The sequence below is a fragment of the Pithys albifrons genome, chromosome 1 (assembly GCF_047495875.1).
Source record: "Pithys albifrons albifrons isolate INPA30051 chromosome 1, PitAlb_v1, whole genome shotgun sequence".
In the NCBI taxonomy this organism is placed as follows: domain Eukaryota; kingdom Metazoa; phylum Chordata; class Aves; order Passeriformes; family Thamnophilidae; genus Pithys; species Pithys albifrons.
The window spans coordinates 95,237,205-95,257,227 of record NC_092458.1 but is presented as its reverse complement, the minus strand read 5'-3'; the positions used below and the strand labels follow the sequence as shown (position 1 = coordinate 95,257,227).

The 20,023-nt window shown below is 38.9% G+C and overlaps 1 protein-coding gene across 1 annotated transcript in view; it reads left to right on the top strand.

Annotated features, from left to right (window-relative positions):
• IMPG2 (interphotoreceptor matrix proteoglycan 2) overlaps window positions 1-20,023 on the top strand; it is a 55,541-nt gene that overhangs the window by 5,581 nt on the left and 29,937 nt on the right. The window contains exons 3-5 of the mRNA XM_071572414.1: window positions 6,973-7,139; window positions 16,674-16,705; window positions 16,799-16,822. Coding sequence (XP_071428515.1) covers window positions 6,973-7,139; window positions 16,674-16,705; window positions 16,799-16,822 — 223 coding nt within the window. The remainder of the gene's footprint in view (window positions 1-6,972; window positions 7,140-16,673; window positions 16,706-16,798; window positions 16,823-20,023) is intronic.

Genomic DNA, 20,023 nt, shown 5'->3' with positions numbered 1-20,023 from the left:
AGTAGTGGGATTTCGGATAGTAAGTGGGCTGTGTATAGTAATGTCTATTATGGACAATGATGTTCATTACTGCTGGCAGGGAAATGGTAGCCTGAGCCCCACTGTAGTAAAATTTATTATATGAAAAATAGCCATACCCACTCAGACCAAACCTCTGTTGTGACCAGTCACCTTATGTAGACAGTTCAGTGAATCTGTCCATTCTCTGTTGTGTAAATTGCTGGTAGATGGCTGAGGATTGTTGTAGACTTAGAAGTTGAATTAGCATGTAAAACAGAAACAATATAAAGATTACCAGATGGCATGGCTTGTATTGTTTCCCTGTCCCATGCCTGTTAATTGGATAAAGCAAAGGCTGCTGGGTTCTGCTAGATTTTGACACTATGGTTCAGGGTAATATTGCTTATCTTTGCCACCTCTGGGACGTGATTACTTTTGGTGGCCACCTTTCCCAAATTCTGTTTGCAATTTTTCATACTGTGACCCACTGTCTTAAACAATTTAGTGTATGCTTGTGAGCGGGTACATCTGCTTTTCACATGAGTAGATCAGATAGTCTCTCTGCCAGAACTGTTTTTGTCAGCCAGAGCTTCAGATATAGCTGTACATCTAAGGACAGCTTTTAAAGATAATGACTAAACAAGGACATAGATAGTATTGTAATGTGTCATAGCTGATGAGACACACAGACATTTTTGAACTTTGGGAAGACTAAAAGCTGTTTCTCAGGAATTAAATCCTATGTATGATTGTAATTCCTAAATTTGGTAATCTTAGAAACAGCACTATTCGTGCTCATCTTCTTCTTTCTTGGGTCCCTTCAAATCTATTTACTCAAGGTTAGAAATAGTGATATTTTCTTCTGCACAGAGTGAAGTGTAAAGTTTCAATTTGATACTGAAATCCTAAATGTTACAAACTATTTAGATCTTGCTAATAATGATGAAAGCAAACAGTCAAAAGTCATAAAAAGTACCTGGCTAAACAAGCCTACAATAAATAAATAATTAGCTGAATGAGGCTTTTATCCTTGCTTCCCCCTCATCCCTGGCACATATTATGCATAGCTCATACTCAGAAATGCTTTTCTGAAGTCTATTTGTAGAAGGACTAATTCTGTTTTGCTCTATATTTGAATTTTTAGATGTTAGTGTATGCTTCTAATAAGTTTGACTTTTTCCATGAAAGACAATAATTTCTTGTTACTGAAATATTACTGGTGAAAGTAGTTTATGCACTAGAGTTTAGTATGTTAGACTTTTTCTTTGAACATACTAAACTTTCATGTGGATTATTTAATGTGTGAGATTCACATTCAACTCTTTTTCAATTTAAAATCCTGGTCTGTTTTATATATTGTTTAAGGTTTGCTGTGTTATAGACTATAAACAGTAGCATTTCAGCAATAGATGAGTGATTTCTCTGGGTGTGTATTAATTTATTTGACAAGTGCTAACAAAATCTTTGCAGGAAAGACCTCTTAGGTGGTGTCTGTCAGTCTTCTGGTCACTTTAGTCCTTATCAAACCCCTCTGCAATTAAGCCATTCAATTGTGCAGAAATTGTTAGAGAAGAGGAGGAGTTGGTCTCCTATTGCCTCAAAATAGCATATTCAGCCTGATTCAGTGCTCCTAACCACCACACACGATTCAACTCTTAAGAAGTGCTAATGAGATTAACTGGGATTACGCTCCAGCACTGCCCATTTACACAAATGGCCAGAAAGCCACCCTACCCCCTACAGGGTGCTCAGTGCTGTCATGTGGTGCCCCTTCTGTTAACCTCAGAAATCCCTGAGCACAGACTGAGTGTAATGGGCTAATTGTCTCTTGTTTGAGAGATAAATGAATGCCAGTGGTAAAGCTTGAGACACAAGGATGCTGTATCCTACCCAGGTGCATGAGAGGTTTGTAGCCACACTGGAGAACTTCAGAGTGAGAGAGATCATCTCATCGCATCACAGATCTTATCTGGACATTTTGCAAACAATGATTAAGTCTTTAAGAAACAAAGCTTGAAATAAACTTTTTACACCCCTTCCTGCAGATTTATAGGACTGAAAAGAGCGTGTGCCTGCCTTTTGGAATTTTTTTGGCAGAAACACAATTATCTTAAGCTTTTCAGGATATTCTTTATTATTTGTGAAAATAACTTGAGTGTAAAAACTGTATTTGAAGTAGATAAGCTCCCAAGAGCTGGGCTTTTTGCCTTTTGAATCAAATATACCAGTAGGCAAGTAACATGGTCTTACAATATGTCCAGCTTTCTGAAGGAGCCTCTGAAGCCTTTAAAGGTCAAGACATTGCCTACTTTATGTGCCTGTGACACTTGGCTTACGTAGAAGTTTGCACAAAGGCATTTGGTCTTTCAATTTTTTCCTACCTCCTCTCTTACACTGAAGATGATTATCTCAGTGATGAATTAAGTGACTTCTAATTTCCAAGGCATTTCAGGGTAAAGCACATGGAAAATATAGTATGTGCATGCAGAATGTACTTTGTAGACAAACTGCTGAACAAGACGTGTGATTTGCATTCTTGGTTTGAATTCTGGTTTATTGTGCCAGTCAGTAACACACCTTCAGCATACCTGTTTCCTTTCCTGTAGTCAGCTGGAGTGGTCACATATCTGTAAGCAGGGAGCCTCTCATTATATCATAAGCCTTCATGTCCTTAACATTTGAATTATTCAGAGGAAAATTGCAAGGTAGGCAAGAGATCAGTTACCAGTAAAATACAAGTTATTTATTACTGCAGCCGTGGGATGAAGGAAGCAATTTTCCAGAGGAGCTTACCTTCCCACTCATGAGTAGCTTCCAGACTCTTAGCTTGCTGCCTTAAAAGATTGATCTTGATTTTATGATTCTTTTAATCAGTATTGTTTGCTGGGGATTAGAGGCCTCATCACAAATCCTGTCTCCTCCAGGTCCTGGTGTTGCTAATGCTGTCCCACATGTCTGTGCCCATGGCCAGCCCTGTAGCAGGCTAGTGAAAGTGTGGCATGAGATCTAGCCATGAAGGCTGGCACTTCACACCAGCCTCGAGAGCTGATCTGCTGTTCAGGTGCCGTGGGGCAGTGCTGCTGGGTCTGCTCAGCAGTTCCTTCCAGGTGCAGGCAGTGCTGGTTGTTTGGTTGGCTGTTTTTTAAGAATTTTGTAGCTAGTCTCAGGAATCTAAATCCTGCAAAGTTCATAATGTAAAACCTATGCAGCAGCTTCAATCATCACTCTGAATCACTGGGCTCCTGGCAATTTATTATAAGCTCTGATGCAGCAATATTTCACCATTCCCTATTTACTTTAAATGTTTTAAATGTAAAAGTCAAAGTTCCATTTCTAATTAAAAGTTTAAAGGTAAACAGTTTGGTCTCCCCTGACTCTCATTTTCTTTCATTTTGTCTTTTGGTTTCAAGTTTTTATTTTAAATGTTAGACAAAAACTGCTTCATATATTGTCACCATGTGTAGGCAGTGTATGTGACACAGACACTGGCAAGTTTCTGGAAGGTCAGAAAGAAGAGATAATGAGTTATTTTTATACAGTAAGCTGTAGTTATTTACTGAAGCTTTCAGTATAGTCCTGTTTAACTTTGATTTTGTGCCTCCAACTTTTGTCTACAAAGTCTCAGAATGCTTAAAATCTAGATCTTTTTCTTATATAGGAGTTCTCAAGAATTCATTGATGAGAAACTTTGAAAAAAGCACCTCTCTAGTTAAAAAAGCCCAAAAACTTAGTAAAAAACTTGTCATGGGTGGACTCCAAGTTAAAAGATGGTTTATCACATTTCTTAAATGGCTTGAAAGCACCTTGAGCTTGGTGTCTCTTCAGTTCCCTGTGTGGCCAAATCAATGAAGCTGGCTCCTAGCTTCAAAGAACTAGCTCCTTTTGGACATATCTGAAAGAGACATGGGAGATAGAATTGTGCTTGTCTCTTTCTTTACATATGTGTGATTTGAACCACAATGAGTAAATAGTGCTGTTCTCTTTCTCTGCTTGAAATGGCAACTCCCTTCTGACTGCAAAACAACGAAAGCATTTATAAGAAAGACTGAAACAAAATTGTCCTTTTTATTAGCCAGGCTATGAATTTGCTCTTGAACACTATAGAGGTAAGCATGTCTGGGGAGGGTTTTTGTGTTGAGTCCTTACAGCCTGGATTTGTTATCCTGTAAAGCAATCCCCTGCTTTACAAACTGGCAGTTAAAATAAATAGGACAATGACAAGATGTACTGTGTGTCAGCAGCGTAGCATTGGCAAGCAGCTCACCATGGCTGAGGATGTGGTTTCCTGGGTAAGTCTAACAGAAGTATTAAATGGCAGTTGTGGCAGATGTTCCCCTGGGGTCTTTAATCCCTCCCTGAATTAACACACTCTCATACTGCGCAGGAGGAAGAAATATGCCCACCTTTTCCTTCTGAACACAGAAGAAATTTACATCACGTTGTCCATCCTGTTATTGCTCATCTCAGTGGAAACAGGCTAGAGAGAATAAAATGTGACTCCTCGTCCATATCTCATTTCCTTCTCCCACAGAATACATGACTGTGTTCTAACAACTTAGGTCTAATTAATGGGCTTGGAGCCAACAGATGGCACAAAGCCTTTGGGACTGGAATTCAGTGGAGTGTCTAATTCCAAATGAAAGGACACACAGCAAATCCTTAATCTATTGGGAGCCGATTGAAACAACTGTTCATATGTGAGCAGCTTGTGTTCAGGCAAGACACTGTCTCATCACATCTGTTTTAAACTTATTTAAGAGCATTAAGGAAAATCATCTTCAATTACTTCCACCTGGAAAGCCAGTCTTTTGCCTGTTGCCCTTTGAAAAATGTAGGATTAGACTGTGTCACTGCAATGTATTTGCAAGCTATTTTGCTATAGCTTCAGTTCTTACTAACAGTCTGCTGAGGTCTTATCCCAGCCACAGGGAGTAATCTCATTGCAGGATTGTTGCTGTATAGTGTTGCACCTGGAGTGAAAGATCCATTAGTCTGAGTGTAGGATACAAGTACCACCGAAAGAAGTGAAAGCAAGTGATATTTCTTAGTGTAGGCTCCTGGATTTGATACTAAACTTTCGTCTTTTCCTGCTTGCCTAACTCTTTTAAGTAGGATGGTAGAGAGAATGCTACAGATGTTCTGCTTCAGGAAGCTTATTGGTAAGCCAGCAGGATCCAGAAGTTTCAGAGCAGGATTATGGCTTCATTGTGTGAGGTCTGCTCAGAGGTCATATGGAAATGTGGTCCCTGCCTAAAGAATTTTGCCAGGGTAACTTGAAGGGACAATATGAGATGATGTATGGGTGCCCATCAGTTTGGCTATTTGTTTCTGATTAATGAAGGTGCATGAGTGAAACTGATTGGAAACATATCCAATACTTTCCAAATCACTTTGTCTGATAACTGCCTGGAGGCTGGAGGGATTCTAGAGCAGTATTATGCTGACAGTTAACAATGAAGAGTTTGGGAACTGTATTTTTCTCTGGTCATACATACCGAAGAAGCTACAAGGCTAATCTCTATGTAGGAAAGCTGTCAGGAGTTTTGCATGGTAATGAGAGATATCTGTATATCTATAGAGTTCCACAATGGAGAAATGGTCTCAACTGGTAAAGTAAAATTTGGGGTGGAGAAAAGAACTTTTTCTATGTGGTGCTCTCCAGTGAGCCAGAATTAGCTAAGCTTTAAAGGTGCTACTGCATGGGAAACAGTTCCTTAAGATTGCTATTTGTAGAGCCTTCACAGTTAAGAAAAATGCCTATCTCTTGGTTGAATGAAAATATGTTTCCATATGTGATCTATGTGTTAAATTTTACACATGCACATTTAAACAATTTTGGAATTCAGAATAAGGAGTATCAAGGAGAAATAGCAGTAAGGTACTGGGTTTGGCAGCTTGGAGCTAATTTTTAAGCTGGTTGAAGAAAATTACTTTCTGAAGGTAGATTCATGGTCAGTCTCCTGTAGGGTTTTGCTTACAATGTCAGGATTCTCCTGGAATGCAAAGCATTCCTCTGCTGAACTGTGTCTATATAAGTAGTGAGATCAGATTAAAGCCAAAAAGCAGGTTTGTCTGCTACTACTTCAGGCTTGCATTTGCTGCAAGGGATTTTTAGAGTTTGCCTTTTAATGTTCTCTTCTAGGACACAAGGAAAATGCTACAAATCTTCCTCTCTTCCAGTTATCCTGGATCACAGAGGGGTTCTTGCTTGAGTGAAATGTGACCAAGTGCTCTGATTGGCAAGGAGCACATGTGAGATCTGGAGGCTAAAGCAGCCAGTGTAGTATAAGATTATTTAACCCTTAATTCTCAGGCTGATGGTTCAGAGCTGCCCCTTTTTTTTCCTCAGTGGATACATACAGGAGGGTTAGAGCTTGACTTACTTCTTAGCCTATTATTTTATCTCATCACCCTGCCTTGTTTTTCAAATTATTAATGAAACTATAATTTCTGAAACATATTTTAAATTCTGTGTAAGGGTGAGTCCAAAGGAATTGTTACTGCCTGAGCCTCTAAAACTTTGAACACTGTCACTATCATTCTCACAAATTAAGCTCCAGCTCTACTCTCTGGCAGATGTGAGGACATTTGCCATACTCTTTTGATTTTCTAAAAATTTCATCCATTGATGAAAGGGCAGTTTCACTCAGGGAAAATACTATTTTTCTTGATGGTTTTTAGGAAAAAATGCTGTCACCTCCTCTCTGGTTTTGTTTGTTTGGGTTTTTTCCTTTAATTTTCTTTAATTCCATGAAAAAATATCAGAGAAGGAAGTAGTATGAGCATGGAAGATTCCGGTCTCCATTGTTAGTCCCTTCAATTCCTTACACATTCCCATGTAGGTGTCAGGTTGCTGCATTCTATGTGTTAATGTACTTACAAGCACACAATGTTTGGTCAATATTATCCTGGCTACTTGTGCTGTGGAACCACTCCTGTTATACTAACACCAGGCCTTTCTTGTGCCTTCAGTGTGTCAGGAAACAGTCTGGGAGGTCTTCAAGACATTCTGGGATAGACTGCCAGAGCGTGAAGAATATAACACCTGGATGAGCCTGTGTGAGGAAGGAATGATGAGTATCTTTGAAATGGGCATGAACTTCAGTCAGTCTGAGGAGCACCGGAGTCTGATTGAGAAGGTGAGTGGAGCACCTGCTTCCTGTTTTCTCATGCATGAGGGTATAATGTCGCTCTGCCATGTGGACCTTGGCCCATCACAGGCAGTAATGTGTGAAGCCCTTAAAATGAACAGACATGAGTATTCCAGCTCTTGGATCCATAATTTTGAGATCAGTTCCAAAATGAAATTCTGGCTGATCTAATGGAAGGAACAGCAACAATGCTGAAAAGAACAGTCTTCCATAGATATGACAAGTAGATGGTGTCTGACCTCTTGTTTCAAAGGGCAGCATGACAGGGGTCAGTCTGTGGTGTGTTTCCCTCTGTGGCATGTAGAGCCTTCCTGTCCAGAGCTGTACATGGAGATGCTCTCAGTGCAACTAGCTCTTTGAAGCTGGAAGCTCTGAGCTGTATTTCTGATGCTACGAAGACACATAGCAAAATTGCCTGTTTGATGTTCTGTAAGTTTGTGATGTCTGTGCATTGCTGCCTGCCTGAAAAGAGAGTATTATAAATATAAAAACTCTGGTGTCCTGTGAAGGCAGTTCATATCATTGTTACTATGGGGAGTTGCAGGCGTTAAAATCAGAGTATGAATGTAAAACAAGTTAAAAAAATATATTGAATATCTTGGTATGTTTTCTGATAATTCAGATCAAGGAAGCTTATTTTAGCTTAAAGAAAACAAAGGGAGCATATAGTCAAACTAAAGAAGCCAATCTCAAATGTAAAACAAATATGTATTTTCAGGAGTTTATTAATTTTAAAATTAAGAGCTTAACTTTGTATTCATCTAAGATACAGTAGATAGCTTAATTTCTCTGGATAAAAGGCTGTCTCAAAATGTATGGTGCCTTATGGATCTTCTTTAACACTACAATGTCTTCTACTTTTAAATTCTAATGGAAGAGTAGTTTTATGAAATTTTTATGTCTGAAATGTGTGATCCCATAGAATCAGTATTTTTTCAGTGTGGATGCACTATTTCCCCTTCTGTTCTTTTATGGACTTGTGTGCTAGGCATGTGCAATAAGGAATGTGAATATGGAAACCGTTGTGGATAATGGAGAGAAGGGGGGGGTGGTTCTGAGCCTGCACGTTAGTCTTACAAGTGATGACAGCCAAAGTCTGCTTCAGTGATGTCTGATGATGCTGTTGTCCTAAGAAGACTTTGCAAAGAGATTGAGAGAAATAAAATTCACATGATGTTTTTATGTGCACAGTGCATGTATCATTGTTTTATGTAAGATTTTGGGAGTGAGATTATCTATAGTGGGAGCATATTAAAAGAAACCAAAATGACTTTTGTAAAGAGGATGATACATCTAACTTCCACTGCTGCTCTACCTTGTTGGGTATGGCTCTGAAGCATTACAGTGGAGTCAGATAAAGTGCTCTGTGTTTGATGATCTTCTCAGGAGTTTTATGTATAATTTAGATTTTCTCTCTCCTGTAGGTGAATATATTCCTTTCAGCATTGCAATATTCTGGAAAAAGACTGTTCATCCTTCTATTTGCTTTCAACACAGTTGGTAAAAGGTGATGATTGTTGGGCTGATTTGATGGCAGACTAGTCAGTGACAAGAGGGACTGAATCCTGTGATCACTGTGCTCCACATAAAATATCACAAATTTGTCAGGTGATTTTTTTTTAAGTATAAAAACTGAACTCAATTTAACTTTGAACCAAAGACTGCAGGCAAGAACACTCTATTCCATTCTTCAATCAGCCACTTTCAAAAGATCCACTAGTGTATTTTTGAATACCTGGGTCAGAGTATTTAATTGCTAGCTCTAGTAGTGACTCACCTTTCTCATCTGTGCTCATGCACAAATTTTTTGTCAGAGCGTGAAACCTTTTTAAAACAGCTCTGAGAATGTTAAGTTCAAACAGGTGGATACATCTCTGCTATTAAGAATATCCTTCCTCCCATCCTTCTGTTGTTTTCACTCTCACCAGCTAAGTTGTTCAATTAGCATGGTCAAGCCTTTCCACTGCTTGTGAGACTTTGTTGACCTCTCATTAGCACATGTTCGTGGTTAGCTATTGCCGTTTCCCCCCATTCCTTAGGTTTGATCTCTAAAGCGCTGAGCACCTCTTGTTAGAGGCTGCCATCATTTCCCAGTACACAGTACTCCATAGTGTGAAGTGTGATATATGTGAATAGTCCACACTGTTGCTTAAAAGGAAGATTCACTTCTGCCTGGCACTGTAGGAAAGCAGCATACATGCTTAGCAATAGTTTTTTTTCTTTGGCCATTACATGCCTCCTTAAATACCTGGTCCTTCTAATCTTCCTCTGCTCTCCAATGTCTGTAAATCATCTGTGGTTAATTTCAAGAGTTTTGTTTAGAGCCTGCAGCTGATAAAAGTAATTCTGGTTTTCTTTTAGTATGTATTGGTTGCTACTGCCATGACATCGCTCTACCACTTCTTTTGTATTGGCTGTGTTGCAGTTTCTGGCATTCCTATTTCAAGTGTCTTTTTGTATTACTTTTTGGTAGATGGCACATTTTTTTACTTTATAAGTTACTGAAAAAAATGCAGCAGTTCTGAAGTAGTTGGTTTTGATGCCTACTGATGCAGATGTATGGTCAAGTGTATCCTTATGTAGTTTGTGGTTCTTAAACCCCCCCAAACAAATGAAAAAAAACACAATATGCAGAATATAGTGCAAATGTTGAGCTTCTGTTACGAGATACTGCTGAGTGCCTTTCACCATATAGACCCCCTGCAAATACCTTAATTGTTTACGTTTTTAAATTTCAAATTGACTAAAAGTATATATGTTTATATAATGGAAACAAGTGTCAGGTCTTGTTGTTAATAGAATCCATAAATTTATTGTGATTAGAAGAGGTGGAAAAACACACAATTCCTTCCTAGGGTGTATATATTAAAAAAAAAAAAAGCAAACCCTTCACTAAAGCCTTTTTCAAAACTTTTTTACTTTCCATTTCTTCTTTAGCCTGACATAATATAACAGAAAACAAGGGACTAGGACACAAGTGCATGTGGAACTTCTGCTGGTTTGTAATAGAAGCTGTATTAACATTTGGCTATTTCACATGCTGACATTTCGAAGCTGGTCTTTGGCTGTGGGGCAAAAAAAGTGTTGGTGATTTTCTTGGGTGATTGCTATGTGCAATTTACAACCTTTTGATTAATATGCTTTTGATTGCCAGTGTGCCCTGAACCCAGCTCACACTGATGTCTCTATCAAACAGAACATATTTAACTCAGCAAAACAAGTAAACAGACTTCTGTGTGATAATATTGTTTGATGAGTGGAGAGAACCTGAACTACTGATGGTCATACTTACTTGTTTAACTGCCACACATCATGTTAAGTCATGGTGGTCTGAGACAACTGTTGTGACTTTTCTGTTCATCCGTGTGCTTAAAGCAAGCAAAGATGCCCTCTGATGTTTATGACTTTGTCATTTTTCTGTTGTTCAGTTAATTTTTAATTTTAATTCATCAAAATCCTGCAACTTGACGTTTTACTGTTCCTGGAAAATTCAGGGAATTTAGCTTTTATGAGTAGACTCAAATGGAAGTTGAAAGTAAATTGGCCCTCATCTTTCCAAGCTGAATCTTCTTCCAAATCCATAGCAAAGTGTAGCTTAAAGCATGATATTGGAGTGCTTCAGCATAAAGTTCTGTCTGCCTCCCACATTTCCTATATGGACATGTATTAGGACAAATCTATCCTTTATGGCAAATTGCATGTTACAATTTCTACTTCTCCAGACTTCAATCGAATTTCAGAAAATAAAGTTTTAATGATTTACAGTTCCTTACAGATCTGATGACAATCTACAATGACAAGACATGTTGAGAAAAGGTGTAATGAGAAATGAAGAATTAAGGGAGCTCATGTAACTTAATCTGTTGAGCAGATACTCAGCTATACCTGCTGAAGGCTCATACACAGCCCCAGGTGTATATAACAAAGCATATCTGACAGTGCTGGGCATATGAAATGAAACAACATGGATTAGGTTATGAATCCTTTTCAAAGGAAACAGGTCTGTGTGATTTTTGATTTCTTGTGAGAGAGTTGTGCTGTGCACACCTTTTGGTGGGTCTGAGAACCAAGAGTTAAGAGTTAGCCATGGAAAGGAGTTTGTAGTGCAGCTTTACTTGAGAACCAAAGGGCAGTTTCCCTAGAAATCCCCCAAACTGTGATGGGAAGTGGTAACTAACAAAAAGCAACTTGAAAAGCTCCTGGGACAAGACAAAAACCCCATGACAACGATGTTGACTCATCAGTACTTTAATTTAGTATTGACTTTCCAGCCCATCTGCATCCCTATCTGTGTCAGTGTGCTTGCAGCACAGACTATTTCCTCAGTGACAGATTAGGGGAAAAGGGGTGGAAGGCAACCTTGGCTTAGGATGCCTGGAGTGGGCATCCTTAGCATGCTGAAATGGGCACTTAGCAATGTAAAATAAATGATTTTACCTGAGTTCTGAGAACTCTGTTCCAAGGTGGGATGCAGCATCCCAATGTTGAGAGTCATTTGTAAACACTGACTCCCGGTGCTGTAGTTTGAATACCTTGCAGAAGTAGATGATTTTGTCTTCCTAAGGTTTCTGCAGCAGAAACCTCCCTTTCACTGTCTCTCCTCTTTCTGCTTTGTGAACTTCCTTGCTAACCATTGTCTGTCTCTATTTAATAACAGAATATTCTGAGTTGGAAAGGACCCACAAGGATCACTGAGTCCAATTCTTAAGTGAATGAGGATCAAACCCACAACCTTGGTGTTATTAGCACCAAGCTCAAACTAAATCAGCTAATCTCAGGGTCAATCAAATGTCCCAACCACAATTTCTAGTTCTTTACATTTTTTTTCTTTCCATAAAAGACCTCTAGTTTCTTCTAAAGCTGGGATAAAGCAGATCTCGTCTGCTCTTTCACACCCCACATTTCGCCTTATGGATGTGAAAAATTTTTTTTTCTATTGTCCTCCTCTGAGTCATAGTGTCAGATTTCCTTCACCTTCTTTCTTATCCCCACACTTACTTTTCTTCTGTTGACTTAGACTATTTTCATTGTAAATTTTAGCCTCCTCTAACTTAAAAAGAAAACCCCTTAGCTTTTGCCACAAGTATGCAAATAGAATAATTACCTTCAGTTGCTTCTCCAAATCTTACCTTGTCTCTCTTCCATGTCTTAGGCAATTTCTTTGTTCATTCTCTCTGGTCACTCTGCTCTAATTCCAGCCTAAATCTTCCTTTCTGGTCTCTCCTTTGCACCTGACACAGCACAAAAACTGTCAGCCGTGAAGCCTGTGCTCATCTCTTTCAAGGCAGAACTCAAAACCGATGTTTCATCTTCATCATCCTTGTCTGAGCATCTCCTTTACTTTGCAAATCTCTTATTTTTCCTCATTTACTGTGTTTTGCTCTTTGCCTCTAGATAGCACAGCCTAACACATGCTGAAGAATAATTTCTATGTTGAGAGTTCACCTCTGCTGTGGAGCTGACTTCTGGACAGACTGGAACCTTAGCTTGTTTCTGACACCTTTCCATGGATCTCTTCATTTCAAGTTGAGCATGGTTAAAACAGTGTCTGTTCCACTAAGCTGTCCCTGCTGTCTCTTCCCTTGCTGTAGGCCATATTTTTGCCTTACCTGCCAGGGATGTGCCTCAGTGCACTGCTACCCATCCTTTCCCTATAACTTCAGTTCTGGACATTGTGATGCATTTCCTTGAATTACTCTCAGTGCTGTGACCTTGTCTTCATGAGAGTGTGGTTCTGCCGTGCACCATGATGGGGGGATCAGGACAGCCAGAGAGAGAATCACTTCTTGGTATGACCTTCCTGTTGTAAATGGTGTACATGGTTGGGTGAAATCAATTATGCTTGGTATGGTACTACACAGACAGGATTAAACTAATATGAGATTATTTCAGATCCCCTTGACATTTCCTCTACCTTTTTCTCCTGCCTAGGATTACCTCCAAGATATTTTGTCTTCCGTGCATAAAAACTGTCTGTTAGGATCAGGCAACAGTATCCTATATAATTGCTTTTCTCTGAGTTCATAGAATCACAGAATTGATTGGGTTAGAAAAGACCTCCGAGATTGTCAAGTCCAACCCTTGGTCCAACTCCAGTCTGTTTACTAGATCATGGCACTCAGTTTAAAAACCTCCAGGGATGGGGAATCCACCACCTCTCTGGGCAGGCCATTCCAATGCCTGATTACTCTCTCTGGAAAGAATTGTTTTTCTGATCTCCAACTTAAATTTCCCCTGCCTGAGTTTTAGAGTAACAAAAGCTTATTCAGTTGGTATTGTATGTGATTTGTGATATTGTGACAACCTGCTTTGAGTGCTCTGGACTTGTATTAATTGGTGAGAATTTAGCATTATATAAAACTGTTGAAAAAGGGGAGCACTAGTGTAACTGATGCAAAACTCAGCTCCTAGCTGTAGAAGAATTGGTATAACAATTATGTTAGAAAGAGAATTTTATACAAAGCATCTGCCAGAGGTACCAACACTTAGTAAAAGCTCCCCTTGAGCTTTGGTGTGGCTGCTGCTGTTATGTAGAGCTATTTATAGATCATTTCAAGTATTCAAAGGGTAAAGACATTAAATAATCTTTGCAGGTCCATGTGCAGGAGATGTGTTTCCAACTTCAGCTTCTTAATGAAGGAACTGAGTCAGAGAGGTGAGGTGTCTTGGCAAAGGCTATTTTGTACAAAATGAGGAACCAAACCAATATTCAAACTCTAGAGCCTGCAGCTTCAAATTAGGGGAAAAGTGTGCCTGTTTGCAATGAAGATCAAATATGCCAGTGCTTGCCCCACCCCAGACTGGAATGTAAATTAGATGTTTAATAGAGGAAGACTGTCACACTACAAACTATTGCAGACCGTGCTAGTTTAGCAATAGAGGACGCTCATTTTCACATCCTCTGTTGAAAAACCCCCTACATTTAACATTATAAAAAAACTAGTCATACCTTTCAGTCTGTAGGACTCATCCAAAATGTGTGAATCTGTTTTTCAGTCCTCTGTAGATTGTAAGAAACTGAAGATCATACTTTCCTTTTGAATTTACTGTAGAAGCTGAGATTTTAACTGTTACATAAAGCTGCAAGGTAGTAATTGTCTGTGTGCAACCTTTACATTGGCATATGAGTTTTCATGGGTGATGGATCATTCTTTTATCAACTCATTTGTAATTGAAAGTTTATGCATTTGCTGTTATTTTTGCACTAGCGTTACGGCATTACACAGCAACCAAATATAAGGTGAGAGTTTTTTCTGTTATTTTGCAGTGGCATATTTTGTCTGAGAAAGTATGGTGACAAGTACAGTCATTTAAAGCATGTGGTCTTTTAAAGTTATTTTATTTCTTGAAATATGTGATTTGTGGTGAAGAGAGAATATTCTGTCCTGAACTAGGTGAATTAAGGAATAGTCCTCGTATGCTATACAGAGGCTTTTGTTCAAAGGCAATCACACAGTATTAGGCTATGCCAGTTTACTGCAAAATTGGACAAGAACTTTATGATTTGATGGTTTTTAAAAACACAGATGTGGAGACAGTGTGTAATGTTTGTTATTCTGGGTCTTGGCCATTAAAATAATAATTTGACATTTCAGATTTGGTTCTTAGAAGTTCATCTTATAATTCATTGAGTAGATGACTTGGAAATAACAAGACATATTGGTTAAGTCCAGGGATCCAGGCTCAGGAAATATGGGAGCCCCCAGCTCCTCAGGATACCCAGCAACAGAATTTTCATTCAGATATCCCTCACGAGGGCATCCTGATTCCCTTGCTCTGTGAAGTGATCAGGATTACACTGACCTCTGCTGTCAGTGACCCCTGAGGGCCAGTGAGTAAAGCTGGGTGTGGACTGGCAGGTGGTATTGAAAAGGTGTGTGAGGCCTGTAATAACCAGGATTGTTTTTAACAGCACTCACAAACTCTCTTGACTGACTGAGTATGGAAGAAAGTCTTTTCTAATGAACAAATACTTTTACTGTATGAGCTACTATTTGCTGTCAACTTTCCAAAATCTTGTAGAGAGGGAATCAGTTTCTCCCTTTTTTGTAGATCCCAGTGCACTAAAGCTAAGCATAAGCACTGCATAGAGCAGCATAATGAACCCTTAAAAAACTACCCAAAGTCCATTGTAACTTTAGTGGCCACAAGTTAGATTCTTCACTGTAGTCCACCTAGTTTCTGTGATTGTCACTTAAAACTAGTCTCAGTGAGTCTTAGTTTTTTATACTAAAGTATCTCTGAATGGATTTAATGGACTTATACAATAAAGGTTGGTCAAAAACATGCTAAAAAGCAGGCTGATTAAACTTAGTGTTTTGGCAAGCCCTCCTCAGCTGCCATCTAAGCTGTCTGCCATTCTAGCTGTGATCACACCTAATGTCCACAGATGTCCCGGAAAGAAGGGTAGTCATTGTCATGGCTCCAAATCAATGACTGAACTTCTACATTTCCCTGGAAATACAGGTGAAGAGAATGACCAGGCTAACCTGCTCAAAAACTCTCTTTTGCATTTTCACCTCTCCTTTACAAGAAGAATCATCAGGATAGCTTAGAGTGACAGCCCCTAGGTCACTGAATATGTATGGGTGTTTTGCAGAGTTTTCAAAGTAGAAATAGTATGTGTTTATTTTATTTTAATGTCAAAGGAGGTACTTGAATTGATCCACTTTGTGTTGTTTTTACTGAAAATTATATCTGCATTCATTACATAAAGAAAGCCAGCCCAGTAAACACTCTGCCAAACAATCCCTGTGTCCCACTGAAACACAGAAGCAGAAACTTTGTGGCTGGACAATAATTTTATGTAAGTATTTTATATTCTGTTCACATTGGCACAGCAGCAGGATACAGCATTATTTCTCTGTAGCTGTTGTGCTGCAAACTGCTCAGGACCTCCTCAACTTCTTGTGGTGTTCTCACAGAATCTCCTGTGACTCTTATCTAGAACCAATGGCACTAATGCCATGGGAATTTTGATGAAAAAATATGAACTCCATAGCCCTGCTTAGTCTTTATACACCAATACATGAAAAAAATGTCATCTCTGTCACTTGTATAACTATAAATGAAGTCACCAGATTAATCCTCCTGTGTTACTTTAAACTATAACTATTCTTTCAAAAGATGGTTTTAAATCTATAGACAAGTAGCAGAAGTCATATTGTATTTCTGAAGTCTGCTTGCTTAAAAGGATCTTGTTGCTGGCCTTCTCTAGGATGAGAGAATGTTGTACCTGCAGAACAATGCAGGACAATTCAGAAATGCAGAGCATCTCTCTAACAAATCTAGCATTCTTTACAGTGTCTGATGAGTTTTAGTTCTATTTTGGAAATATATGACATATATTTTCTTTTCAGTGGGGATTTTGTTAATAAATTTTGAACTTAACAAATTAAAATACAGGGAATAGATTTATTTCTGCACAGAGAAAGAAATGAAGTGGTAAAAAGTGCATTTTAATTACTTTCACCTTACGTTGCTCAAATATACTTAGGATTTGTTTGTTTGTTTGTTTTCCAGAAACTTTCCTATACAAAGGAAGCAATGGCCAGGTGAGTATCTGTGTTCTCCTTGCATTTTATTCTCTCTGGAAATAACAACAGGAGCTGTGACATATTGTAACATTTTTTTCTTTTTCTTGTCAGCTCCTGCACTGATTGGGCATGTGGGTGAGTAATTTTCCCTTTTTAAAGGCTCCTGATAGGTTGTTTCTCTGGTTCTTGCTGCTGGTGGAGTTGATTTGTGCACTGAAAATGAACAAAATTTTCTTTTGTGCCAAAGGTCATATAGAAAAATACAATGGAGCAATCTGGTGGTTCTTGCATGGGAACCTCTGTCCGGGCATGCTTGGCATGCTCAAAATATCTCAATCAATCTGGGGTTTGTACTTCTGCTTAAGTATATCGTCACCTTGTTGGTCATCAGTCTGTCAGACGCAGATGCAGGCTATTTACCTGAAGAAGTTTACTGGTGGAAATCTATTTTGGGAAAGAGATGTGTCCATAGTTACTTGTGTTAGTGTTCTGGTTATCCTGCAAACCTTTCCCAAAGGCTTTCAGGTAGTTCTGGTCATTGTTTGAAAAAAAAAAAGTAATGTTTTGAAATGCTCTTTTAAAAAGAACTTTTGACAGATGTGTTCTGAAAACAGTTCCAATTATTATTGCTTCATTCCTACTCAGGACTTAATCTCAGCTGTTATTTCTAGGGCAATTCAAACCCAAACAACCTGGTGCTGAACTCATCTGAAAAACTGGCATATTCAATTCCCTGCTTTACAGGCCACATAAAGCTATGAAAAATATGAGAAATTAATTTCCTGGGAAGCCTAATTACTTAAACAGAATTCTAAAAAAAATCCTCCAGCTTCCCAAATTAGTTATCCTCATAATGATTCATAACTGATTGATTTCTCTCTGTCCTGTGGAGCTGAATGCTCCTTTGACAAGAGCAGTCTACAAAGCCCCCAGGTCAATAGGTTAACATATATCTGTTCTGAAGAAGACTGAGTTTCAAAACCTACTGTATCCCTCTGTGTGATAATTCAGGAAATCTAGTAAATGTAGGGATATACAAGAGGAATTGAAGTCAATGCTAATGAATTTAGTCACTGCGTGCACATCAGAACAGTGCAAAAAGCCCAACATTTTCAAGGTGGATCAGAGTGATCGATGTTGTACTTGTACAGAACCCATCTGATCAAGTGTTTTGTGGCAGGCATTTAAGCGGCTTCAGTAGATACTTGGCAAACTTTAGTGAATTCAATTGACTATATTGCATCTTTCTCAAAAATACACTGCTTTTATCCCAGTATATATTGCTTCAGATTGTTTAAAGCTTTAGGGTGGGATCTTTATAATCACCATCAGTTTAAACTTTGATTTTACTATATCTTTTCCTCTAAAAGTTGTTTATCTTGTTCTTGAAAATTGTAGTGGTTTATAGCATAAAGAGTGTGATAGAGAACTGAAGCAGTGAGAGGAACTGGTAGATTTTCTCTGGGTAATGGAGCATTAGAAATAACTGAATATAAACTATTTGGCAATATTAAAAAATCCAAACTTATTCTAAGAGTGTTTTGGACATCTTAGAGTATTCATGGTTTAAGATGTGAAGTTTGTAAGCCAGAGTTGTATATAAAACAAAGCTATGATTTTCTGTGGGTAGAAGGTGTCTCACCTAACTTCAGATGTCTTCTGTCAAGGGGTGAAAGTGAGCCACCTCAGTACTGCCAATAGCCAATGTTATTTCCTGCAAAATTAACTAGACCTCCCACTATATATCAGAATAAAATGAAGATCTTTTAAAAATGTTCCGTAAGAAGTCAGCGTTAAGTACTGACCACCAGCCTCTAAGGCACAGTGTGGGAGATCCAGTGTCAAGTCCCTCCTGCACAGGAGAGTTGAGGGCAGTTCTGCTATTTCCAGGGCATTGCTGTCCTCACCTGCTGACACACGTGCAGAGAGAGGCTGGTCCAGTGCAGGGCAGTGCTGGGATTTGAATGTGACTGACTTGCCCCCCAGCTGTGTCATCTGTGTCAGAATAGGCAGCTGGGCTGGTCTTGTCTCAAGGGAGGACTATCCTAAATATCTAGATATCCAGGGGATGATAAATCTCTAGATATCTAGATGAGATGTTCAGGTGAGATACCCTGACTGCCAGGGAAGGTCAGGCTACTCTAGATGATGCCTCAAAGTGGGGGTCTAGCAGGAGTCTCTGCCTCATGCTCTGGTGAGCTCCAGTGTGTCTGACGAATGTGCAGAAGCAGTCACTTCACTTTGGAGGCCTAGAACTAGGCATATATCTCGGTCTGTTTTCCCACTGATAAGAACAGGCAATTTTGCAGTAGCTTTGAAACAGTTTTTCAGTTTGGGACTGATCTGGAATGGAAGATAGGCCCTTGATATCTGTTGATCATTTGTTTCTAGATCAGATCAAAATTGTGCTGAAGGCAACAAACAGCTGTAGAATTGAAGCTGAGACTGAAACAATTTAATACAACTCATATAATCCTACCTAAATGTCATACCTTGTCTCTCTCTAGCTGGAAAAATCTGATTTCAGGTTGTTCAATGCTACGATAATTTTAATGTAGGCTACAGAAAGGTGTTTTGTACTCCTGTAGTTTAGTTCCCAGAATAACTCTCAATCCGGCATTACTGACAGTTACGTAACAGCAGGATGGAAGTTTGTTCCCGTAAGGTTAGCACAGGCATTGACATGGGTTAAATGCTCAGCTACCCTGGCCTTTTAAGGAACTGAGGGATTAAACTGAGTACCATCGAGGAGAAAACTTCTAAAGGAGAGGTAATACATGGGACACAACCTAGATGTGTACATGGCAGCCCAGTTGACAATTGTGGGAGTTTTGCCCCAGCTAGAAGTGTGGAAGCACTACAACAGCTAAAGACACCTAATGATTGCTTTATTCAGTAGGACATTGGGACTTCACGTAATGAAGTTCTATCTCAATGTTGGAGTGTGTCTCATGGTAAGGAACAGTCCTTTTGTCTAATTCCTGGGGGATCAAAAGCCAGATCTTGACTATCGAATGAAGGCAAAGGACTAGCACAGAATTGCTGCAGCAGAAAACTAGAGTTTTTGTGTCTTAGCCTTGCTTGATTTCTGTAAGCACAATAATATACTGAGGAAAAGATAAAGAGTATATAATAGGATAGTTGAAAAGGATGAATATAATGCAGTACTCTTTCACTTCTTCAGAAGCAGCAATTAATGTCAAATTAAATAAATAAAGGTGTGTGTCCTTTCTGATGGTACTTTCTGATTCTGAACTCATTGAAATTAGTCATAGTAAATCATGTCCAGATGTCCTTTTTCTGTTCATGTTCTCTGCCTTCAAGTAAATTGGCAAA